This window comes from Carettochelys insculpta, chromosome 4, assembly GCF_033958435.1.
Source record: "Carettochelys insculpta isolate YL-2023 chromosome 4, ASM3395843v1, whole genome shotgun sequence".
NCBI classification, from domain to species: domain Eukaryota; kingdom Metazoa; phylum Chordata; order Testudines; family Carettochelyidae; genus Carettochelys; species Carettochelys insculpta.
In genome coordinates, this window is record NC_134140.1 from 7,255,544 (window position 1) to 7,282,381 (window position 26,838).

A 26,838-nucleotide genomic window follows, 5' to 3' on the forward strand; every position below is an offset into this window, starting at 1 on the left:
TCATGGCTGTACAGTAGTAAAGAAAAAACATTCTCCCAAAGGCAGCATCTCCTAAGTCTCCTTGTTAAAATAGTTGCCTTCAAGCCTGTGGGAAATTGTTCATTCCCTAACAATCTATTCCATTTTTCCCAAGTGGCTGTGGGTCTTGGGGGTTAGCAGACAAAGCCCATGGCCTCCAGGGTGAAGAGAGGGACCTGAGATAGAAAGGGAATGCTTATTTAACTCAACACTCAAGTTGTCTAAAGTTCTTCCCCAGTCTGGAGGTCTACATGGCATAATTGCCTGTTTAGTGGTTCATTTCTGTTAATTTTCTAATAAGTTAAATTGAGACAGAGCTGCTTGGGAAGGTCTCAATCCATGGAGCTAAGGAAAGCTTACATTTTTTAGTAAAGAAAATGTAATGGTTGCTCTTTTGAGATGGGCTAATGCAGATATAAACAATCTTTTTTAAATTACCTTCCCCTATATTACTTTGTGAGGAATCCACTGGAAAAATAACATTTTGCTTTACAGCGGGGTAGAATGCCATAAGTATTTTTCATTATCATCCATTAGTGTGACAGAGTGCAGTGAGTAGTTTGGCTTGCAAAATCTCCTGGCAATTTTGTAGACTTTGTTTAAACTAGAAATGAATCAGAAAATAATCTCTTTTTTTAATTTACCTGACTGCAGCTGGAAATAAGATACAAATGTAAATAGTTTTGATCAGCCTGCCTTGACAAAAACATGCTCTTATCCATGCTTTGGGTTCCTGTGGTGATAACTTTGACTTGAAAACTGCATTTCTACACTACCCCTGTTTTCAAGCAAGTGGGCGGTTATCTGTAAGTGTGTGTATTAAACAGAATTTTGGTATTCTAAGTGTGTGTGTGATACGCTCGCCACATAAATTTTGTTTCTGGAATGTGGTGAATGCAAAACTGAGGGAATTGGTAACATATGTATAAAATAAATTCTTCCCTGTCTGTGTCCCACTCGTATTCGTCATGCAGAAAGTTGCCTACCCGTTGCAGGCAATACTGACCCTGCATATTTTTCTAATCCCATTTTCAGTGTGGAAATGCAGACTGTGGTGATCCATAGGTAAAGCTTTGTCTCTTTTGGTACTTCATACCAGGGGATTCATCTCCCTGAATGTGCAGCAGTTATTCTCCCAGCAAAGTATCCTGAGTGTGCAAGAAAATCTATTAATTACTCCTCAGCTAAAATTAATTAAAAACTAGTTCTGTCAAGTAGTTTAGCATCTGTCAGCCTTGCCTTTACAAAATATGGGGTAGCAAAATTTACTGTCTTTAAAAATAATTTCAGTCTAACTAGAGACCATGAACGTTTTTAACCATGTGTTCAGGGTTGGCACCATAATGAGGCAGAATTAAGCTTGTTCAGATATCTGAATTTTTTAACACTTATAACATGTTTTTTGATTTTAAATTTAACTTTTAATTCTGAAATTCTTAGATTAACAGTGCTTGGTTTTAGGATAATTATGACCTCCTTTAGTGTGTTTTTTATCTGTGGTTTTTAGGGTTGCCAGTTCTGGTTACACGAATTCCTGGAGATTTTGTCCTATGACATAATCTTTAATTAAAAAGATTAATCTTTAATTATTCCTGGAGATTTCTGGACAGTGCTGGGAGGATTGGCAACCTATTGATACACACTGTCAATCTTACATCCATTTTAACATAGCTGTCCTGGAGAAATAATAGTTAGGAATAAGGGCAGAAACTTGCTTCACAACCAACTTTTATATAGTAAATTCTGTTTTAACCAGTATTCAAACAGGACTTCTCAATTAAGCGGCATTCCCTCCTGTGGGCGCGGCTGGCAGCTCCTCCACTCTCCTGCCCGGTGCCCACTGCCCAGAGCAGCTCCCCAAGCGATGTGGCCATTTATGAGCTGCCCAGAGCAAAGCCCTGCCCAGAATGTGTTCTTGCACGGCGATGCACAAGCTGCCCATCGCAGCTCCCCACCCTCCCCAGAGCACATTGGAAGCTCCCGCATATCCGGCATATTGGAATATCCGGCAACTTCCTGGTCCTGGGGCTGCCAGTTACGAAAAAGTTTACTGTGTTGTAGTAAGTGTGGCAGAATGTCACCGTGCGTATCGTTGGCTAATAGACTGATCAGCATGTGAGTTTTGCATTTAGAAACCTTAAAAACAAATCCAATTGTTTTTATTTGGTTTAATGATTTGGAATCTGTGATAAACACAGCTGAAGTAGTGATGTTAGAGAGAAATTGTCTGTTTTGGGGGAGAACGCCTCTGGGTTGTGAGGAAGCTTGCCAGGCATCTGGTTTTCAGTTGGAATGTTCAGCTGAAAAGGGACCCTGGTGGCTTCCTCCAGCACCATGGACTGGGCTGTTGAAGTCCTGTTGTGGTGCAACAGGGACCCAACACTAAGGCAGGCTCCCTACCTGCCCCTTGCGAGGCTCCCAGAGGCAGCTACTAGGACTCTGGGACCCTTAGGCAGGGGAAACTGTGTGCACTGCTCTCATGCCTGTAGGTGCCACTCCTGCAGCTACCTTTGGCAAGGAATTGCAAGAACAGCATGTGGTGTCTGCACCTAGGATCTGCAGGCAGCATTCCCTGTAAGCTGGTTGGTTGGGCAGCCACCCAGCTGATCAGCGAGTTCCCACAGTGGGCAGCATGTGTATCTACTGATGGTGCACATCTGCATATGCCTCAGTGCACATAAGAAAATTTATTCCAATTATGGATGGAAAAGATTCGAGGGAATGCTGCCCACAGGGACAATTTGGCTCTGCCTGAGAGCCGTGGTAAGCACTTCCAGGACCTCATGTTGCAAGCCTTCTCCCCTACCCCAGCCCTGAGTCCCTGCACCCACTCATAGATCCCTCCCTCAACCTCCAGCCCTTAGTGTGCTCCTATGCCCAAGTCAGCGAGGGTGTGTGAGAGCAGGTGATAGGGGTGGGCAGAGAGAGAGAGTGAGGAATGGATGGGGCCTCGGACAGGCCGATGGCATTTGGTTTTGTGCCATTAGAATGTTGGCAACCCTAGCTGCTAAATTAAAAGAGGAACAGAGTTGATACGGCTATTTTACTATTTGGTTGCATTACTGCAAAGGCTAACTTGTCACATCAACAAAGAGGTGCCACTCTCTATTTTGCAGTACATGCTGTCTGCCTAGAAACAAAATTAAACTAAATTTGTTAAAGTTCAGATTTCTTTTATCTGTAACTGTCAGTATTGCTCGCCTCAGATGTTTGAAAAATTAATCAGGCCTCCCAAAATTGAGTGGCATAAGAACAACCCCAAAAGCATTGTATTTTAATTCTGGTATTTGAGTCTCTTGTATTTCCATTTCTTCAAGCTTTTCCTTCTAACTGCAAGGACTTGAACCTTTCTTTAAAAACACTGAAATTCTTATAAATTGCATGAATCCAGGAATGGGCATCTTAAGGAAAAACTCCATGTATCATAGGACTCGCAATTAAATTATCAGGACGGAGATTGTCACGCTTGTTTAATAGTTGAACAAAAGGGCTTCTAAACACTGTGCCATTGTTCTTTTTGTTATCAAAGCTATTTTTAAAAATGTAGATTGCTTGGAATGCTTGAGGGTAAAATGTATCAGAGGGGTAGCTGTGTTTAGTTAGTATCCGGAAAAAATGAAAAGTCCTGTGGGATTCAGTGGTTCTTAACCTTTACTGCAGCCTGCACCCTTTTAGTTCTCAAAATATGTTCTTGCACCCCTTATCAAAAATAGAGATGGGGGGGGGGGGCTGTACACTTTTAAATGCATATTAAATATATTTAAAATAGTCTTATTACTTCACTACACATACTAGTACAGGAAGCATACAAAAATACGCAAGTAGTACCCAGTGATGTAGCAGAGTTTTGCTGTGGAAGTAAACTGTAACTGACGCGCTAATAGCAGCTAACTGCATTCAAGCAAAGTCGCTGGGCTGCCACATCATCTTTGTATGAATCGAGAAATACCCTGCAATGTGGTGGTACGCTGTATTTTGTAACGAGATAATTTCATTACACTTAGCTTAAAAACCTGAAAATAATTTGTTTGTATATTACAGTAATCATTAAATGTATAATGTTGTTAAATACATCGGTTTGATGAAACAAAGCAGTTGTACTTACGTGCCTCTGCTTAATTTGTGTTTTCGATGATTTACCTTCTGAAAAAATCTGGCATGTCTCACACCTCCAAAAAGGGCATCATCCACCTCCAGGGGTGTATGCACCCCAGCTTAAGAGCCACTGCTCTAGACTAACACATATTGGAGCATAAATGTTTGTGGGCAAAGACCACAAAAGTGACAACGTGGGCCTTTGCCCACGAAAGCTTATGCTCCGATATGTTAGTCTACAAGGTGCCACAGGACTTCTTGTTTGTTTTTGAGGGTAAAATGTAACTTGAAAGGGATTTTTCAATAATTGGCCCAAGTACACATAGTATCCTGAGCTTGTGAATGCCACCTGGAAACAAAACCAGTCATAATGTGACAGCTCCTGTGTAGATGTTGACAGCATAATTATTTTAAAAATGTTTATCCTCCCCCCCCCCCCCCCCCCCCGCCCCACACACACTTATTTTTTTCCCCATTCTCACAAATGTAATTACTAGGGAGAAAGTTGCACATGTAAACAAGATGTCAGGTTTTAAGAGGGGATCACAAACCCTTTGCTCAGCACATGTGTACGCAGTGAGACTTCTCTAAATTTGGCTCTGAGGAGAAATAATGGATGATGATGATTTGGAATGCTAGGGCTGCTCTCCCTTTAGTCAAAGGCGATTGGTCCAATGGCTACCCAACCCTTGTTCCTTCCCTCCCAGCCGAGGTGGCCCAGGGGGGCATGTGACCGGCAACAGGTGTCCACAACAATCCCCCTCTGCTCCCAGCTCCACGTAGACTCACTGGCAACAGAGGGGAAGGCGCTGCAAGGTGGCTGTCTCCAGCTCATGCTGCTCCAAGGGAGCAGTGGGACGGACCCCACGTTCCTCAGCAGGAAGCAGATCAGCACGAGCTGGAGCTGTCTTGCTGCCCTCCTTCCCTGCCAGTGAATGCAGGGGTGAGGATGGCGCAGACACGTGCGGCCAACCCGTCGGCCCTGCTAGTCTCCCTGGGAGTCGGTGGCCTTGCCCTCGCTGACAGCAGCAGGGAAAGTGTAGCGAGGTGGTCCCAGCTCAGGCTGTGCTGCTTTGTCCCCTGAAAGGGAATGTGGGGGTGGTCCTGCCTCACCCCATTGTGGCTCGGCATGAGCTGGGGACGCCGTGCTGCGCCTTCCCCACTGGGGACAGAGACACCTGCTGGCTGGCCCTGCCCATCTGGGGGGTCATGTGGCCCCTTGCGCCCCTCCCTGTGTCTCCCCTGCTCTCAGTGCCATTTGCCGCTCCAGTTACTACGGTTTAGCATTGCTCCTGCATAGCCAAGGGAACAAAAGCTAATTCACATTAACCAGCCCTTAAACTGCCTGTGCTACGGATTCGGTTGTACATTTGTAGTCCCAGTTGCTGAGAGCTACAAAGCAGATCCCAGCATTTTCTCTCTTAGAATTACAGTTGTGCATATGAAACAGTAATTCAGCCCCCTTGTGTGTGTGTGTGTGTGTGTGTGTTATGGTACAGTTCTTAATTATGTGATCTTGTAACTACCTGATTGCATACTCTTTTTCCTCCCCAAAGGACCCCAGACTTTTCCCATATCATCACTGTGTGTTTTTTGTTTGAGTTCCTGACTTGAAACCCAAAGTCTTGCATGCAGAAATGCTGAGCACTCTCTCACTCACAAGCGAAGTTAATGGGAGCTGTACTCTAAATATGCAACATGCTGTATAATGCTAAGGACTGTGGAAAAATCAAATCCTAGGTGCCCCAAATGAATGGGTGCTTTTTCTCTCTCTCCCTCAGTATGTGAGATCCCCATGTGGTAAATGGGGCCAATGCGCATGTAACCCACATGTTGCCCCCCCCCCATTCCTCCATCCCTACCACACACACACTTCCCAGGGGTTTTGTGAGGACAAATTAATTTGTCTGCTGAGCACTTAGCTACTGTACTGACAAGCACTGCAGAAAAGCCCATGAGGAAATGAAGAATTCTGTCCTCAGAGCAGGGTTTGATCGTTTGCAGAAAATAGGTCCTGAGGCCAAAGGGTGAACAATGCGGAGAAAACAAAATAGTGAATAAGCGCTCCTACAGGGAGCACCACCCATCCTGTTCTCTGAATGAGGCAGGGGTCCTGTGGGGGGACAGATAGCATGTGATCGTGTAATTAAAGACCACATCATAATGCTTACCTACCAGGGGGCCAAACTAAGATTATACAGGCATTTCCTAACGTTGGAGTGTTTAATTTGATTAACACTGCAGTGTTCTTTAACATAGCTTTTGCGTGTCTATACAGATGTGGACTGAGGATGCAAAAAGACCTCCTATATCCGGGGTCAGCAACCTCCGGCACATGTGCCAAGAATGAAATATGAGCTGGTTTGCATTGGTAGCTGAGGTGGGACCTCAGCCCCACCCCTCTTTCCCCAGGCAGTCAGGAGCTTCCTCAAAGCCATGCCACCTGTGGGTTAACAAAAGACCAGCTAATGCTACCAACCACCAACTAAATGGTAAAGCTCTGGGTCTTTCTTTATTAATGAAGCTGATGTAAGTAGGACTATCGGTGACTTTAGAAAGTGTCACCGGCCCTTGGACTGTCCATAGCAGTCAGGTCAAATTTTGGCACTCCACTTTGGAAAGGTTGCTGACCCTTGTCCTAGATCATGAATTCGGTTGAGAAGCAAGCAGAGGACATCAGGTTCTCCCCCCTTGTGCACGTAAACAGTGGAGAGGGATGAGCCAGTAAAGTACTCTCCTCTCTTGTCCCTTCAAGGTGGAAATCTTGGAAGAGAGAAGGCATTTGACAGGAGAGTGATTTGAGAATGGGATTTTATTCCCCTAGCTGGGTTGCATGCATTTCCTGATGTCCTGTAGTTCCCTGAAATTTTCCTAAGTTTCACTAGGCAGCTTCAGTGCATAGTGGTAGTGTGAGCCAACAGGTGACCTCTTTGTTCCCTGGGAAACAGGACAAAGAGTGTAAGTGGGGCTTGGATGGTTTGAATTGGAACTGGGAGTTGGAAGGCCGTTAGCCTGGGCAGGGGGAGCCAGACAAAGAGGGGCAAGGCCCTGGCCTGGAGGTCCCCCTTGGGGCTTACTCTCCCCAAAATGGATTGGAATGACCTATTTTGGTTGCTGTACTGACACCTGTGTGCTACACTGTGTCCCTGTCAACTAGTAAATCTGTTCTGCCTGCTGAGTGAGAGTGACAATGGGCTGTGGATGAGTAGGGCCTGGAGCCTCCCACGCTCTGCGACAGAGGCTCGGTTTCTTCCCTAAGGAGTTAATGTGCCAGTCAAGCAGTTTAAAAGTACTTCAGCTCTACATGGCACTTTCCCTCTTCTAAGCTCTGACACGGTTATTTTGCTGGTACCAGTGCTGTCTTTGATGGGAGCTGCTCAGTAAAAATGAGGCAAATCAGTTCGGCCATGATGTGACTTACTGAAATTTTGGGTTTGACTAGATATCGCACAATCTGAATCTTTCCTCAAGTCAAGGTTAAATTAGATTTATGTTTTTGTTACAAAATCTTCTGGCATTCTTGGTTTAAATTGTTTTTTTATTTATTATTTAGTGGTTTGTGAAAGACACAAAATACCTTCTCTGTTTTGAAGCTTGGTAGGCTATTTTCCATTGGGAAAATATAAATTGCATATAAGGCAGCTGAAATCTGCATCACCACCGAAAATCCCTGCCTCAAATCACAGTTAAATAAAACTCCAGGATAATTGCACAAATTCTGCTGCCTCCTGCAGTGTCGTACATTTTTTTGCAAGCCGAGTAGAAACGCCCCAGGTCTCCCTTAGGGGATGAAACGTTGCCAGATATTTCAGTACATTATTCCTAATCAATTGCTGAACTGTAGAGTTGGGCAAGCATAGGATGTATGTGCCTGCCAGACAGCTAACAGGAAAGTAAACAATGTTTAGCTGAGATCATGGGCAAAACGTGAATGGATTCGAAGAATTTCAAAAGGAAATGGAAAGTGTTATGTCTGTTTCAATAAATTCATTATGGGATCCCAAATGATTGTGGCTTTCTTAAGCCCCAGGCTTCTACTTAGTGAAAAAAGTAGAAATGTTCAAATGCTGCCTGTGTTGGTACTGTCCATGAGACTTTCATAATCCAAACAGTTTCCAGAGGTACCAGCTTTTGTTTACTGTCTAATTTTCTTACTCTGAAGAGGGAGGAGCTAAGAAATTGGATATTTCCTAACCAGCATGGAGATTGTAGTGGTAGAAGTCCTGAGGCTGAATATATTGCTTTGCCAAAACCATATTCGTGCCACTTTTCTGTTTTTCCATGGGCTCCACACCCTAAATGCCCACTTGCTTCCACTCCTTAAAACTCTCCTACCCACTCTTCTCTCCCTGCCCTCAGTTTTGCTGGCTCTGTTTCAAAGAATTGATCAACAAGATCTGGCTTGGGTTATTCACTCTCTCCAGGTCTAAATAGCCTCCCATCCTTCTCCAGGGTCAGGTCCCCACCAAGACTAAATGTCTGCCCTTCATCTGGCCCTTGTAACTGTTGACCTTCCTGGACCTCACTTGTAATGAAACCATGTCACAATTTTCCCCCACTCATTAAAAATCTTCTGACTTAATGCCTCTCCAGCTGCCATCCTCCTTTTTGCTTCTTTTCTTCACTTCCAAATCTTCCTGGTAACATGATTAGAACTTGTACCATGTCCACAGTCCTCCTCCTCCTCCTCAGTATCTTGTCCTGTTTGGTTTCAGCATTGACCTCTACTGCTCTATCCTCTCTTGCTATCTGATTGCTTCCCTAGCCCGCTGCAATTGGCTCTGTCTTGCCTGGAACTGAACATCAGCTCACTTGTGACCCTCCATGCCTCAGTTGCACTCACACATTGAAAGGCACACAACCACATGCCATAGGGTGGGGCGAGTCAGATGCAAGGCTGTGTGTTAACCGTGGACTTAAGCCATTTTAACCTTAGTATAGGTCCTTAGCAGGCTCTCCAAAGAGCTGCACACCTTACATAAGAGGGGTGACAATAAAGAACCAGGAAGTAACTTGCAGAGTGTTAGAGACAAAAAGAACAGAGAATTGTGAGCAGCCTTGTCCACTTCCACCAGGGACTGAAATGAGTCAACCACACCTAATTATCTGTACCAACCTTTTCACTAGTACAGACTCCCAGTCACACCCCCAGCCCTTTGTGGACTTCCAGTCATCTCCCCAACCAAGTGTTCCCATGCCTCCATGGATACAGACAGCTTAATCTGAATTGGATTGATTTCAGTTCAACAGGTTACCTGAATTTTTCTTGCAGTGGGTGGACTCGCATCAGAAACTTTTGTGAAGATCATCCAGATCAACTGTGCTTTCCACCGCCTAAATAAAATCCGCTGATGGAGACACCATAGTGCAGTGCTGTGATGGATACAGAGAAACATTTACTTACTTCGGCCTGGTTTACACTAGGCAGGTAAGTAGATTGTAGATACACAGTTCTTGCTATGGCAACTGCATAGCTAGAATAGACATCTGCAATCGATTTACCTGGCCGCCTTTGTCAACCTCCTTTATGCCTTGCAATACTGCGCAGTATAGGGGTTGGCTGCCAACTTCATATAGAAATGCTCGAAATCAACTACTAGGTGTGTAAAACTGAACTCCGGATCAATCTTGCACGTAGTTTAGACGTATCCTTACTATGCAGCCATGGCATAAGAATCTGAAGTCTTTTGGACGAGTGTGATGAACTTAAGCCCACAATTTCTGGCAACTTTATATTCTACCATTTTTTTTTTTTTCCCACAGAGATGACTTGTGTCTGCTGATTGGGAGGAGAGGACACAATTTAAAGGTTTCTCTGTGCCCCCTCAGCCCAAGTCCACACCTCAGGTTGCCAGCACTCAAGGATTGCCCTGGAGTCTCTAGGAATTAAATTATTCTTTTTAATTGAAGATTGTCATGTGATAAAATCTCCAAGAATATGCCAAGCATTGGCAACCGTTGTCTCACACCTTTTAAGTGTGCCCCTCCTTGCAGCTCTCAGTTGTTTGCTCTCCCCACTGCCACAGGGGAAGTATCTGGTGGGACCTGTTCATTTTCCCTCTCCTGTAAGCAGCTGCAGGTAAATCACGGGGAACTTTGAGGGTGCAGCTGGGGAACAGGGTTGCTTAAAGGCTGCTGTTTTGGCAACTACACACAAGACATGATTTAGTCCTGGAAATAATACATTCTTCTCGGAGCCTTCTGGAAGTCTGTGGGTAGAATAACTCAAAATTTGTAGAAATGGGGAAGCGTGTACATCATACCATGCATATAAAGTGTGTGTGAGGGGGAAGTAAATCACTTAACTTAATCTCCTACTGCAGAAGAGCATTGGAGACGCAACTTTTTATTTTTTTATTCTGGAATTAGGTGCTCTTGTTCTGCAGAGCACACTGAAACTCGTGGTAGGCGGTACATAAATGCCTAAATAGACTAGGGAGCTCTACTTTCTAGAGAATGGAAGCTGCCATAGGCTTCTGATCCTAAAGCAAAACCTGCACAATAGGCAATTTCTTAGTATATTGTGCAAGAAGCCTCCAAAGAGAACTTGCAACAGGAAGTACCCAAGTTCAAGTGTCATAGTTTAGAGTTCCTGTTTGTGGTCTTGAAATTAGTAGTTCTTTGTTTTGTGATGGCAAATTGTTAGCCTGATGCCCTGAAAAACGTATCTGAGCTTAAACTTTTCTTCTTGGTAGTCTTTTTACATCTAGATTTCACAAGGATTCAAAAAGTTCTGTCAGTGTTGCTGGTTTTTGTTCATTTGGCTTTTGTTACACGTTCTGAAACTAGTTGCTTTAGCTTGTTGTGTATCCCTCAGCCACGCTAATATTCTCGGAAGGTAGCCATGTTAGTCTGTACATGTACGTGTACGCACGCACGCACGCAAAAAAAATCCAACCAGCCCTGTAGCACCTTACAGTCGAACAATGTTATGTGTTACGTAACAATGAGCTTTCGTGGGTAAGACCCGTAAATATGTCCGTACATTTTGCCTGTGTGTGTGTGTGTGTGTGATGGGGGTAACTCACTGTGGTAGCTCCCCCTGGTGGCTCTCCTGGGAATCAGCTCTGCTAGCCAGTGCAGCTTCTCCTGGTGATGTCTTGCCGCTGTCACTTCTACTCCAAAGACACATGTCATTCGCAGGACCGTGGAGGACAGCATTAGTCTGCTGTCCAGCTATTTCCCTCAGTGGCTTCTGAAGCAATTGTCTGGCCACTTCCCCAATGGCAAAGTGAAAGGGGATTGGAGAACCCAGGCCTCCAGATCCTGACCCAGGGATGGCAGGCAAATGCTACATTCCCTCTAACATATCAGAACCATTTCCTGGGCACTTCCCCACAACCCCCAGCACTCTTTGCCCTTGCCTTGAGGGACTCAGTCTGCAGTTGCCTGCAGCCCAGCCGGAGCTGTGTTTAGCTTCCCTGGTCTCTGCCTGCAGCATTTGGCTGCTTGGGGTGCTTGCTACCTTCAGCTAGCAAGGCAGCCAGCCGTCCTCCCTCCTCAAGCTTCAGAAATGACTGAAGCTGCTCCGTTCTGCAGCCCTTAAATCGACTAGCGTGACCCTGTCTGGTGCTTTTCACAGACCCTCTCTGATTGGCTGCCTCTTGTCCAGCCTCTTGAGGATTGGATTAACCCCTTTAAGACCAGCAGGGGGTTGGCACCCCATCACAGCATACTATATATAATTTGTCTCAAAAGGAATGGGAATTGCCCGGATTAACTTTCTGGTAATATATAATTTGTTTAATGCTTCGCATTTGATTTGAAGAATTACACTGCACCAGGTTTTTAGTTCCATTGTAATAAAATGATGAGGTGAATGAAACTAGATTAAGCTATAATTTATAATGCTGCAAAAAGAAACGTTGTCTCTAAGAAATTGGCCTGCTTTTTTTGGTGTATCATCCCATCTCTTCAGTCAGGCCCTGACTCTTTTTAGTTGGGATACAGCAATTATGACTGGTCTTTTTCTCATACTGTTGCCTCTCCTGCAAAATTAAATGCTTCAAATTCTATTTGGCAGCCCAGAATTATAGCAACTGCGGCCCAAATTCAACAGAGCACTGAAGTGCATTGCTGAATAGGGATGTATGCATTTGTGCTTTGCAAATATGGAGCCTAATTTGTCTTTATTTATTTATTTTATTTATTCTCTTAATGGCTTTGGAGTGGCAGGAATGAGATGAGTGTTCTTAAGCCAGCTTCAGCTGGACAAGTTTCAGCATCACAGCCCCCTACCCCTAGGCACATTGTCTTCATTAGCATCACTCTTGGCAGTCTTAGAGTGGAGATCAAATACAGAATGCAGGTTGGCTTTGAACTGTCCCCTCCTACCCAGGCCCAGCCTCTGAAGAAAAATATCATTTAGGCTTACAAGTAATCCCTCAATTTACGTGGAAGTTGCGTCCTGTCCTGGGCAACTTCCACATAAATCGAATTTAGTGTAAATGGGGGTGGGGTTGGGGAGATCCCAGGAATTCCCCTGGCTGGAGGAGCGGGCAGCTGGGTGAAGTGGGGAAGGCAGCCATGCAGCCTCCAGCCTCTTCCAACTGGAGGGCACACAGCTGCTTGCACCACAGTTTCTCCTAACAGGGGGCTGGGAGAGACTGATGCAAGCAGCTGTGTGACCGCTGGGCTCTCCCAGGTGGGGGAACCGGGGCTGTGCGGAGATGGTTTTGATTTGCAATGTAAGTTAAGTGCAAATCGAAATCGTTCTTCTTGAGGGTTTCCTGTGTAGGGAAGTGTGCGCTGCTGTGGCTGCTGAGGTGTCTTTTCTGCACATCAATGGGAAGCTTCATTCTCGAAGGCTGTTGTTGCTTCCCCTTTCTCCAGCACTGTAGTCATGTGCATAATGCTTTAAAAAAAAAAAAAAAAAGTCCTAGCAATAAAAACTGTGGTTTTGATACTGCCATATCATTTATGTAAATAAATGTTACTGTTTGCTGAATGTGTTGTATTTAATCTTTAAGTTTTGTTTTTTTTGTTTTAAGTAATGTTTTTAAACACAAGTTTACTTGGCTTCTATGAATCTGTGCCACACCTGGTGCAGGACTTCGAGGTTTATTATGCTAACATGCAGGGCAGGAGTCTTCTCCAAGACCATAGGAGAACTCTACTTCGGTATTTTGTGCTTCCTGAATGTATAGAAGACCAGGGTATCTGCAGCTGTATCAAATTTGAAGTAGAAAACCCTCTTACAGGCTTGAGGAGATAACATTGCCCTTAAAGAAAAATTACAAAATACTCCTTTTTGTTTTGCTTGTGGGAAAAAGTGCTTGGTGTAATTAGGGATGGTTTTTCTTTTGGGGCTTGATTCGATTGCTTGTGAAGGACAAAGAGTATAATTAAGAAACGTGTTAATTTTATTTGCAGGATATCTTAAGTGTGATACTGATGATGGCTGTGAGAACAAAGAAGATGGAGGAGGAGAAGAGCTCTTTGACACTGTAAATTCCTCAATTGTTTCTGGGGACAGCATCAGATTCTTTGTGAATGTCAATTTGGAAGTACAACAGAATGTAACTGGTAAGTGCATTGTTTCCACATTTCAGTAAGGGATTGGAGAGGAGGTCAAATTGTTTGCCTTGACCCCCACTTATTTTGTCGATGCAGACTTCCTCTGGCAGGTATTTGCTAACAAAAGCCATTGCATCCAAAGGAGATTTACAAAGTCACAAACATCAAATAGGCATTTAACTACCATTGAGTTTCTATGACAAGCATCTAAATACCATTTGTGCTTCTGAAAAGCTGACCCCGAGTACATGCCTAGGAGTACCATTAACTTTAGCGAGAGCTGAGTGTTCAGCATGTTTGAAAACCAAGGTGGTTTTTTTTTTTTTTTTTTTTAAATGTAGGTTCCTTAGGGTGACCAGAGAATAAGTGTGAAAAATCAGGACGTTTTTGACAGGTGGTAGGCACCTATGTAAGAAAAAGCCCCAAATATCAGCAGAGGTAGCTGTGTTAGTCTGTATCTTCGAGAACAACAAGAAGTCCTGTGGCACCTTTATAGACTTAACAAATATTATGGAGCATAAGCTTTCATGGGTAAAGTCCTCCTCCAACAGAAGCAAAGGAAATCCATCAGCCTCATGAAAAAACTTGCACAGATACTGACAGACATCATCTTCCTCTCCAAATGCATCTTTTGCTCTCCAAAGCAACTTGTTTCTCGTCCCTTCCACGCTCAGGGACACATACACCTTTACCCAATCCATAAGGCTCAAGGAGTGACCCTGTTAATTTCAACTCCCACCCTTACCCAGTTCCCAGGGCTCAGGGTGTAATTTCCTGTGGGTATGCAGGATCTGTGCCACTGAAAAAGCCTTACACAGTAATATTCTTATTCCCTATTTACTTACAATTGCCAAGAAAGCAGAATACATGCTAAGCACACAGTATTTTGCTCACCGGTCAAGAGAAGGCAGGCAGGCAGACGTCCACTGTTGGGACAGACAAAATCAGTCTCTGGATGCTGGTTGCTGCTCCTCAGAGTCTTACAGTCTTGGGGTTGAGTGAGTCCTCCTTAAGGTGTTCCTTCTTTCTTCCTGCTTGATGCCCTGTTCTTCTTTTTCCCCCCTTGATGTGCTGGATGTTTATGCTCCAAAATATCTGTTTAGTCTGTAAGGTGCCACAGGACTTCTTGTTGTTCTAGAGATAGCCATGTTAGTCTGTACTTCAACAAAACAAAGCAGCAGAAATGTAGCACTTTAAAGGCTAACATAATGATTTATTCAGTGATGAGCTTCTGTGGGACGGACCCACTTCGTCAGATCACTGTAAAACCAGGCCTTCTAGTCACCTTAATATACTTCTAAACATTTTATGTAGGTCTGAAAAATGGGCTTGGGAGACAAATTTAAATAACGCATTTTTGAACGTGTGTAGCTCAGTGTACACTGTTTGTGTTTTTGTGTTTTTACTTTGAGTGAGTGAAGGGGCTGAGAAATGAGGTTGAAGTGGGTTTTCTGTTGATCTCTGAAGGTACTGAGGTGGAGTGTCATAATGAGCACTTCCAGAAGTGGGTTCCATAGCTGTGGGCTGGATGTCGGAAAAGCTCAGTCTCATTTTTCAGTGCAAGTTGAATAAAATCCATGAAGTTTCCCCATGATATAACTTTCCTTTCGCATCAACATGCCTGTGCTACAGTTAGGTTGACATAAGCTGCCTTTCATTGTCCTAATTGTGCCAGTGTGTATGGGGTAGCCCTGTTCCCACCGATGTAAGTGCCCTACTACACTGACATAATAATTCCATCTCCATGGGAGGCATAACACTGATGATGCAGTTAGGGCAGGGCCTGGTGTGGTGTGAGGGTGCCTCCCCTGGCTAGGGGCGGCATGGGGAGGAGTCCTGTGTGGGGGTAGTCCCGTGACCAGCATGCTGTCCTCCCTTCCACCCCCATCCCTTCCCAACAGTTGCCACTGAGGAATGGCTGTATGTGACCACTGTGAATGACAGTAAATAGCCACAGGGCCATAAAAAGAGCCTCAGAATGGCTTCTGCCAAGTGATTTAGGGCACTCACATAGAATGTGGGAGACCAAGTTCAAATCCATGATCCAATGACTACATAACATTTTTTTATACCACTTTGACAAGAGAATGAGACTTCCTTACCAGAAACAACAAGAAGTCCTGTGGCACCATATAGACTAACAGATATTTCGGAGCATAAGCTTTTGTGGGCAAAGACCCACTTTGTCAGATGCACGGGGGAGTCCAGAGAAGCATTTAAAGAGGGAGTCTTAGGAAAGGAGAGGGCCAGAGCTGATGAGGTCTATTCAGCCAGGGTGGAAATGACCCATTAGCGGCAGTTAATGTGGAGTTGTGAACATCAAGAGAGAGAAATCAAGTCAGTTCAAGTTGGGGGATGTGGCCCATTGTCAGATGCTAATGTGGAAGTGTGAATGTCAAGAGCAGAGAAGCTGCTTTTGTAATGGGCCAACCACTCCCAGTCTCTGTTTAATCCTTGGTTGATGGAGTCAAATTTGCAGATGAATTGCAGCTCAGAAGTTTGTCTTTCCATTTTATTTTTGAAAATTTTTTTTTTTTGTTACAGGATGGCTACTTTTAAATCTGAGTGTCCAGGGAGATTGATGCATTCTCCTACAGGTTTTTACATGTTACCATTCCTGATGTCTGATTTATATCCATTTATTCTTTTACATAGAGACTGACATGCCTAGGAGCACCAATGACTTCGGTGAGATCTCCTGAGTGTTTTTAAATGTAGGTGCCTTAGGGTGACCGGAGAAACAAGTGTGAATAATCAGGGCAGTCTCTACATAAAAGAATAAGTGGACATAAATCAGACATCAGGAATGGTAACATACAAAAACCTGTGGGAGACCACTTCAATCTTCCTGTATATATCATAAGGTTTTTGGGGAGATTCTGAAGGAGCTGGTCTTCATGCTGTCTAACAGAGCAATCTGAGGAAAGCTGTTGTCTGAGCGGGTACTATGGTGGTGAATCTTCTTTGGGGGATGGGAAGGTGCAGAGAGGTTGGAATAAGGAATCGATGGTAATAGGGAAAGTCCTTTTGGGGTTTGCAATGGCAGCTCGACAGGGTTGGGAAGATCTTCTAAAGGGTTTTTTTTTTTAGGACTCATTTTCATGTGACAACAGCACAGAAATTGGCAAATATACCTGCATCTCCGGTTAGACCTGCACAACAAACCAAGAAATTAAACCAAGGAATGCCCTTAGGACCTCGTTTCTATGTAGGCATGTAGCAATTCTGCCCCAATCCTAGCCACTTTTCTACTACCCTCTTTCCCTCTCTGATCCCCATGGGGTAAGAGCTCTCTCCTCCGCAGGATAAGCACTTTTCTGCTCTGTATCTAAGGGTTGCATGTCCCAGCCAGGGCTGGCAAGAGGTGTTATGGGGCTCTGAGAAAAGTGCATCTGAGTCAGCTCTACTCCCTGATGGGGCGGGGCCTGGAGCAGAAGGGGTGGGGCTAGGGCAGCTGCCCCTCCTTTCCCTTTGCACGTCCTTCCACCAACTTGCAGCTCTGGTCCCAACAGAGTACCTGACTTGGGAATTAGATTTTTGCATTGTTTCCTGCACTCAACAAGGCCAAAATAGTGGGTCAAAGTATGAAAAAATGCCCGGGGGGAGGGAGAGAGAACTGGCACATAAGCCTTATGGTGCTAGTTGCTATCATTTTATAATCTCTTTGCAAACCATATGTTACATAATAGCAAATATTTATCAGTGCTACTAACTGCCACAGTGGCCTGAATATTTGAGCTTGAAAACTGCAGAGTAAAAAACTCCTGATTTATTTGCGATTGGTGAAGAATCAGTCTGAAGGAAGGGCGTGGCTTGGTTAGAAATAATAGTGGAACACAATTTGCACTTCACGAGAAATTATAGAGATTGTTCCACCCCTCCAGACAATAGACCATTCCTAGATACCGAGAGCCAACAGTTTCCTGTAATACACTCCAGAGACGCTCGTGCACACACTCAGCTGCTGCTCGACTAGCAAAACATGGCTTTCCAGCATGCTGTCAGGCCCTTGTTAGGCTAACTTTTTTTTTTTTTTTTTAAAGGGGATGAGGAACACTGTGTTGGCGCCGAGGAATTCCAGAGAGAGTAGTGTCCAGAGACAAGTGGTCTGGGCCTGATGGGGTATCATTCTACACACAATAGTCGCATTTCCTCCTATGAATAGCAAAGGCCTTTTTATGTCTACTGCACAATGCTGACCCAGGGATTACATCTGATAACTCCTATTTTAGAAGCCTGATGTCAATGTGGGATGTTGGGCTCTTAGGGTTTCCTACACTATAATGGAAAGTGGACGCACCAATTGTGTTGTCGAGTTGTTGAGAGGGGTGACCTCCCTGGGAGTTTCCTGATCAGGGTATTTTCAAAGCACTGGTTACAAACTTAACCTCCCCCCGCCCCACCCCACACACTTTTTGTGCCTAATGCCAGTATTTATACAAGAGGACTGTGCTAATTCTGGATCTTTTGCAGTGCTTCAGAGGTGGTTGGAAGCCCAGATATATTTGCGAGGGATGTATTAAGTGCCTTATTTGATCAGGTGGTTGGTTTAAAATGAGTATTTTCCAACCCAATGGTCCTGGCTAGATTGGTAGATTATTTTTTTTGATGGTATTAAAACCGTGTGTGTGTGTACGTGCAAGAGTGAGTGAGTGGTTCTCCAGTTGCAAGTACTGTTTGGGTTTGTCTTTCCTCCTACCATGTTATATGAGAGAGACTCCTGGTCAAGATTAATCAAGACACCACCTTACTTGCCCTCCAGGTTTCCCTCCAAGCAAATGGTTAGACAGAAGCTGGGCTGTGACCACCAGGCTAAGATCTGAGCAAATCCATTAGTTTTGTTACCCTGCTACCCTCTGCCCCCCAAGCCCATTTGTTCCTCTCATTCAGTTATCATGCCTTGTAAATTGAGAACTCTTTGGGGCAGGAATGTCATTGCTTTACATTGCACCTAATACACTGGGATATCACCTGGCCTACACTAGGGAACAAAGTCAATCCCAGATGCGCAATTCTAGCTGCGCCATTAGTGTAGCTAAATCGACATACCACGATCAACTTTGTTTCCTCGTCTGTATGGGGGCTCTTTGGGTTCACGCTAACGTCCCTTAAGCTAGAGGTACACTAGGGCAAAAAGTCGATTTCTGATATGCAATTCTAGCTACACCAGTGTAGTTCGGAGCTCTTCAGGCTTGTGCCGATATCCCTCTCTCTGTGATAGTATGGAGTACAGGGGTCGACAGCTGAGCCCAGAGAGTGATTTTTGCCACATCTTAACACACACAGCAAAAGTGAGCTCCGGCAGATCGATTGTGGTGCATCTAACACCAGGTAAGTATAGGCATACCCACTGTAAATCATTATCACGATAGTGGTGGCTGCAGCATTTTGTGAGCATTGGGGGAAATAGGATATCCAGACAGCAAATGTGAAAAACCAGGACGGAGTGTGGGCCAAGAGGCACCTATATAAGGCAAAGCAGCAAGTACTGGGTCTTTCTATGTGAAATCAGGCCATCTGGCCCCACTAATTGGGTTTAGGGTTAAATCAGGGGAAGGTTTATTATGGCCCAGGGGCTGGATGCATCCTACTACAATAGTCTGGACCACCAGTGTCTTGCGATGCAGCAGGACCCGCAGGCAGGTTTCCTGCCTGCCTCAGTCCCACATGCTGCTCGGAGTGGCCGGCTGCTGGGGGCCAGCATGTGTTTGTGTTTGGGTGTGCCTCTGTTGGGGGGAGATCTCTGCACACTGTCTGTGCCCCCAGCACAATCCTTGCAGCTCCCATTAGCTGGAAACCAGCCAGTAGGAGCTGCCTGGGCCATGGTAGTGGGCACAAGCAACCTTCAAGGGGTGCACTGTGCAGAGAGAGATGGTGGCCCCAGCAGCCAGCCAGTTTGAGCCATGCGAGGGACCATGGCAGCCAGGTTAAAGGAAATTTTAGTTAAGTTTCATATAGGCACAGTACCTGTATAGGTGAAAGTTAAAATATGGTATTGTTTAAGTTAAAGATCAAGTACAGTATACTTTTCATCTCTAGCAGCCCTGGGACTGGGAGGCTGCTGGATATTCAAATATTCTGGGTAATAGAGAGGTATTCCTAGCAATGCATAATGTTAAAGAAAAGCAAGAGTAGCAATTAAAAAAACAAACCAATATATGCAGAGTACTTTGCCAACAACAATAGTAGTATAGTACGCAGTAAACTTATACTGTGTTTGCTGTGTTTATTTTTATTTATATTTCACTATACTGTACTTTTGGAAAACATAACTAAAATTTACAGTAAATTGTCAAGTGGCATTCTGTCGTCTGGAATTCTCAAATAATTGGCATTTTAACCATAAGCAAATTTTAGTTGTTTTCCGTATTTCAGTAGTGAACATAAATATTAAAAAGCACAACAAATACAGTAAGTTTACAGTGTACAATACTACTGTTTTTGGTAAAGTGCTTTGCATACATTTTTGTCCGTTTCTTAACGGCTGTGTCTACACTACCACCTTCCTTCAAAGGAAGAATGGTAATTAGGGAGTTGGGAGTTTTACTAATGAAGTGCCGCGTGGGTGAGCCACGGCTAGACGTGTGCTGGTACTTCGAAGTTTAAAACTTCGAAGTTGCTGCAGGAGGGGGGCATTTGCTTAATGAAGTGCTGCCTATGCACAGCAGCACTTCATTAGTGAACTCCCAACACCCTAATTACCATCCTTCCTTTGAAGGAAGGTGGTAGTGGAAACACAGCCAACATGTAATCTTGTTTTTCTTAAGTGTTGTGTATTGCTGGGTATAACCCTCTATTATCCAGAATATTTGACTATCCGACAACTTCCTGTTCCAGGGGCTGCTGGATATGAAAGAGTTTACTGTAGTATTTAACTCCTGATGAACTTGTCACAGCTAATCTGAGGAAAGCACTGGATGTGTTTGTGCATTATACAAATCATAATGTGTTGTCTAAGCATGGGTTCCGACATACAGCTAGAGTTTGACTGGCTTGTATGTATTACAAGGAGGACCCACCCTTTTGTAGTGCTGTTGGCAAGCCGGGAGCTCAATGGCAGACCCAGCTCCTGGAACCTGGCTGGGGGAACCCTGGCAGCTTGGGGCCAGGAGCTGGTTGGGGCATGGAGCCCCACCTGCAGCTCCAGTCCCAGAGACCTGGCTGGGGCCTGGGGGACGTTGGCAGCCCTGGGTCCAGGAGCCGTCCATGGCTGGGGGAACACCAGCAGCCATGGGGCTAGGAGCTGGCAGAGGCACAGAGCTTTGTCGGCAGCTCTAGTGCCTGGGACCCGGATGGGGGCAGAGAAACTCTGACAGACCCGTGGCCAGCAGCCAGCCGGGGCATGGAACTCCACCAACAGCTCCAGCTGTGGGGATCTGGCCGGGGTGGGACAGATGGGCACCTCTCCTTTTATAATAGTACAGATTTAGTTTTTAAATCCTCTGACAGAAATTGGAGTACAGTCTGAGTGCAAGGTTAGAATCCTTATATTATCGGTTTCTGTTTGCTACATGCAGATAAAAGTAGATAAGAAGGTACAATAGGTATTAGATTTTTTTCCAGTAGAATTTCAAACTATATTCTCATTTGGGGTTTTAAATTTTTATATTTTTCATGCTGAAAATGAAAAATAGAAATAAAGTGACTGGTGTTGTTTTTCATTCTTGGATTTTTTTTAATTAAAAAAATCATATTTCCCTCCTGCCTTGTTTTTTGGTACAAAATTGTTTTATGTAACTGCTTCCAGCTGTTCAAATTAGATCCCTGTTTGGTACATTCTTTCTAGCTCTAACTTTATTATGCGCCTGCTCAGTTTGTTTATATAGTTACCCACCCCTGGGGTATCTTAGGGCAGGTCTGTGCTATGGGCAAAGTTGACTTAATTTACACAACTCCAGCTTCGTGAGTACTGTAGTTGGAGACAGTGTACTTTAGGCTGAGTTACCAAGGTGTCCTCACCTTGTGGAGTCAATGGGAGAATCTCCTGTCAACTTTACTTACACTTCTCAGTCTGTTGGGGGTACTGGGGTTGACAAGAGAGAGATCCATGGTCAATTTAGTCAATGTAAATGTAGACAAGCTCTAAGCATCAACAGCTGGTAATCCGAGAAAACACACAAAGACAAAGGCCGCTAAGAAGTTCGTGCAACACACATGTATCAGAGAGGTAGCCATGTTAGTCTGTATCTTCAAGAACAACAAGAAGTCCTGCGTCACCTTTATAGACTAACAGATATTTTGGAGCATAAGCTTTCATGCTCCAGTGTGTTAGCTATGCTCATTCAGTAACCGAGTCAAGAATTGCAATCAATCAGAACTGGACAGTGTCACTAACAAGAGGAAGATTTGCATTATAGGCTTCTTTTTCTGGGAGAGAATCCAAGCTGCGTTCTTGGACACCGTCATAAATGAGGCTCCAGGCCTTATAAAACTTCCATACGTTCCTAAGGAAATTCGATGAGAAATTTTAAATGGCCTCGATCCAGAAGATGTAAGCAGAGATGCTTTTGCTGGTTTTTGATGAGGAAGCAAGAGTTCTTTCAAGAAAATTACTTGAGAGAATTGCTGATGGGAATTGGACTGATTTACAGCTGAGTTAGTAGATGAGCTGAATGGAGAAGGACATGGAGTGTCAAAGGGTAACTTGAATTATGTTAGATTTACACAAATCCTTAATGATGCAGCAAAGGACAGATTACAGATAATCGAACATCCACAGTTACATTCTGTTTAGAGTCTCATTTGTTTTGTTTGTTTTTTGTTGTTTTCCTGGAGCCACCAATTGGATGCTGTCAGCTTGTATTTACTTTTGTATTTTTATCGATTTTCAGGTCTGTCAAGCACAACTCAACCTATGTAATTAGATAGTACATAGAGGCTATTGTAAGGAAAAAGCATTTGGGAATAATGAAGATTGAATACAAAAGCCTAGGGAAAATGCTCAGTGTTCCTGGTTTTGCTGGAGGCTGATTTTTATACTAAATACCATTTTCAAATAAGGATGACTTATAAATCAAACATTCCTGGCAAAGATACTTTTAACCACCATAAATTTCACATGGAGACTTGCGTAATCTCCATAATAGTCCAAAGTTAATTACACTTTAATTGATTGATGACAGAAGTGGGTGTAACCTCTGCACTCTTGAGATTGTCGGTCTGTCTGTCTATGGCAGCGTTTCCCTAAGTGTGATCCACAGCCCAGTACCAGCCCTTTGGGGTGGGGAGGGGGAGGAAAAAGTACCAATCCTTAGAAAATATACAAATTATCGCTATGTAATATTATTATTGTGAAAAAATAATAAACAGTGAAATTTTATTCATTTTTCATTTGGTTTTTTAATATGCATTTATATTTTTGGGCCGCAAAAAAAAAAATACTGGGGAAAAAACAGGTCCCAACTGTATAAATTTTGGGAAACCCTGCTATGCCATATTGCCTTACAATACTCACTGCGCTCAAAGGGATGCAAGTGTGGGCTTGTCATCACTGTAAGTAGAGTTGCAACTTACATGTTGCCCCAACTTGAGGTCCTTCAAGGCATTTACTAACCCCTTAACTCAAGTGTGGTAGTGCTGCTGTCTGCAGGGGGAGGGAGATATGAATTAAAGCTCAAGAAAACACAACTTGCTTGCTGCCAATGAAAACATTCTATGCACCAAGCCAGCTTTGCAGTTTTCCACAATGCCAGTGTTTTACAGTGTGGCAGCTCTCATCAGTGTTGATAGCTCAGGTTAGCTCTGCAATAAAGGTATAGCCTGTATGTATGATGAGCCCCATCTGCTGCTGGTGTCAGCTTTGTTTCCTGTGAAGCAGAAAACCAGCCGACGGTAAAGCCCACGTGCTTAATATGTGTCATACTTGTCAATGAAAGAGGGAGTAGATCAAAAATATTTTGCATATAAAAATAATAGAGCAGTTCAGCCGTTTGAAGATGGGTCTTTTAAAATAGCCAATTTGGAGAAGATTATTAGCGGTTAACAGTCCTGATTGTGCTCTTACCCATTCATGGCTCCATATGCAGAATTTTTCTTTTCTTCCTTTTTCAACAGAGGTGTTCCATATTTCTATTACTTTTAATAGCCTTGTGGAAGAGTTGTTTAGTACACAAAAATACAGTGAAAGTATATAAAGTACTGAAAAGACAGTGACGCTTCTAGTAGTGTGAAGAGGAAAGGAGAAATTTTTAGCAGAAGTGCAACCTCAACAGATTAGTGAAATAAAGGGCAGACTTTTTTTAATCCACTGGCCATTCAACTGTCTTTGGTTAACTTACTTATTGCTTGGTACATCAGATTTAATATTGGTGCGGGGTCTGTGGAAACAACCCTACGGTGCAAATATATAGAGTCAGAAGATCTCCCGTAATGTTTCCTACTTAATACCAAGAGCTATAGATATGCAAAATTTGGAAGGGATTGAGAATAGGAATTTACTCTGTTTTGCTCTTCTCTTTTCCATAATTTAGGCAACAAAAATTGCTGTAATATATATTATGTGGCTAGCTAATAGAGGGAAGAATTTAGACTAATATTGAAATAATGTTTTCAGTGCCCTTTTTAGGTGTTCCTCAGGCTGTGTGTTCACTTCCAGGAAGATCATTGCTGCCCTAATCGATCTTCTGGAATTTGATTTATCTTGCCTGGTAGGAGTGTACTAAATCGAACCACAGGGTGCCTTCATTAGTGCTGATAATCCCTGCTGCTCATTAGGAGTAAAGGAAATTGACAGGAGCCAATGCTCGCATTGACCTCCTGTAGTGGAGATGGCACAGAAGCCAGAATTAAGGTGTGTTGACTTACAGCTGTGTAATTAACATTGCTGGAGTTCTGTACCTTAATTCCTACCACTGTGGTATCTAATTTGTATAATAGTACACATTAAAGTAAGTCTGCAAAAAGTCCCAAAATAGTTTGCAGGACATGGTCTTGTCCAGGTAATGCCATGGAGCTCAATCCTTTATAAGGAGGTGGTGGAGGTGTTTTCTCATTCTGTCTCCAAATCATCCTGTCACTCAATTTGGCGACAATCTGCTCTTGCTGAAGTTGAAGGGAGTTATTTGCCTCAATTACTGTGAATGAAAATATAGGTTGAACCTCTCTTGTCCAGCACCCGGGGACCTGACGAGTGCCGGATGAGAGAATTTCCCGAATGATGGGAGGTGAATATTTTCTAGCACATTGCTGAAACTTCCACTGCTTACTGAGTTCTTAGAAGACATTTAGGGATAAATTACAGCTAAACAATGGCACAGAACACTGAGAGCCAGGACTGGTGGCTGTAAACAAACTCTACAGGACCATGGGAAACTTGGCCACACGCTTGATAAGTGGTTGTCTGGCTAACTAACATCATGCCGGATTATAGAGTTTGCCGGATGAGAGGGTTCCAAATTAGAGAGGTTCATCCTGTACTCTAGATCCTTTGAAAAATTTTACCAGTAAACCTGAATGACAGGCAGATATATGGGATACAATAATATATTTTACTTACTGGACTGGGCTCTTGTCACTAATGGAAAAAATCTTATTTTTGCAGAGCTGTGAAACACTGTGCCAAGTTATTTCAATGTTTTTATTGATTTCAGTATAAATGCTGCACACTGAATAGTTCTTTTGTTAAGTCACAAACTATCTTCAAAGATTATGAAATGTTGCTGTCAAACAAGAAAGCTTCATTTGTCAGTAGAATGATATTCACCTTACATTACATTATAGCATATTTTCAAAGCCTTTATTTGATGTCTGTTGCCCATCAGATGCCTAAGATTGTAATATTTTTCTCATCTTCTTTTCCAGTAGAAAGCGAAAGTGCTGGCTGTGTTTTATTACATACATCTAGAAAGGTAAGTAACAATTTTGTTCAGCTGGTTACTCCCTTTTAACTTGCTCCTGTAGCTGGTAATATGTTAATAGAGTAAGATTGATCATTTCTTCTGTTTGGTCTAATCAGAAGACATTAAATGCCTCATCCTGATTACCTGTGTATCTATTTGCATCCAAAAAGCTGTGTACTGCCCTCCTTTTCCAAACATAGTTTATTTTGCCATCAACATCTAACGTCCTTATTGGTGTGGAGGTTGCTTCAGCATTCCCTGGCTTGAAATGATGTCCATTATACATGGAGTTAACAGTTTGGTTCAGTGGCACTCATCACCCCAGTCCTCATTATTGGGCTTTTCCCAACACACCTCCATACCATATTAATTCATCATTTGCTCTCACTAAACTGTTTCAAAGGTGGTCCCAAACTTACATGCGGCAATATAGTATCCTTAGCTTGCCTTAAACTTAAAAACAAAAGCACCCAATAGACATTGTAAATGTGTGATTCAGTTTTCTGTTTATCCCAGCTAATCAGATCTGCCTTCAGGAGGTTTGGTGGTAGTGAACTCCTTTGAAGCAGTGTAGCTAAATAGGATTATTGTCAAATAGCATTTATTTTGAGTTTAGTTATGAGGCCATAATATCCTAATGCCAACAGAGAAATGAATTTGTGTAGAAACTGCTTTACTACAAACAACTTAATAAATAGCTAAATCAACCAAAAAGCATGTGGCAAGGGAAATAGAAATTTACTCAGTATTACTTACAATCTATAATCTTGGCAATCCTGTGGGATCTATAACCTGCAAGAGAGACAGTCTAGGTTCATGGAGTTCTCTTTCCGAATCTTCTTGACTCATTCCCCAATTTCCTGTCTGCCCAGGATCTCTGACATTGACTCACTAGCCCTTTGCATTGGCTAACCCAGTAGATTATGTGAATGTCATTATTAAAACTATTCTAATTTTGGGTCAGATTTTGAAGCTTGGGTGCTTTTATGTGCAGAAATCTGTATTTAGACATGTAAGTGCCATTTTGGGTATCTGGAACCTTATCTGTATTTAGGCATGTTAATGTAGTATTTACATACCTAAAAGGATATTTAGATGCTGAAATTCAGGCACCCATGTTTGGAAATTTGGGTCTTTTAAATAGTTTAAGATTTCCCCTCTGAACAAAAATACCCTAAAATGTTTTTGGTACTGAACAGAATAAAACAAGTAGTCTCTTAACATAAAAATTTTAACAAAAAGTGGGTTCATTTTTAGAAAGACGAAATCAGGACGGCAGTGATGAACATATGGTAGCTTGTTTGCTTTTTTTAATTGAAAGACGTATCTTGCCTATTTGAATACAAGTAGCACCTAAACGATTTTAGGTCAC

The 26,838-nt window shown here is 43.3% G+C and overlaps 1 protein-coding gene across 3 annotated transcripts in view; it reads left to right on the forward strand.

Moving 5' to 3' along the window:
- Positions 1–26,838, forward strand: part of SLC4A11 (solute carrier family 4 member 11) — a 173,834-nt gene that overhangs the window by 41,353 nt on the left and 105,643 nt on the right. For 2 of the 3 annotated variants that reach the window (XM_074991656.1, XM_074991658.1), the window contains exons 3-4: positions 13,486–13,638; positions 25,429–25,475. In XM_074991656.1, the coding sequence (XP_074847757.1) occupies positions 13,486–13,638; positions 25,429–25,475 (200 nt within the window). The remainder of the gene's footprint in view (positions 1–13,485; positions 13,639–25,428; positions 25,476–26,838) is intronic. The other variant, XM_074991657.1, reaches the window with a different exon arrangement.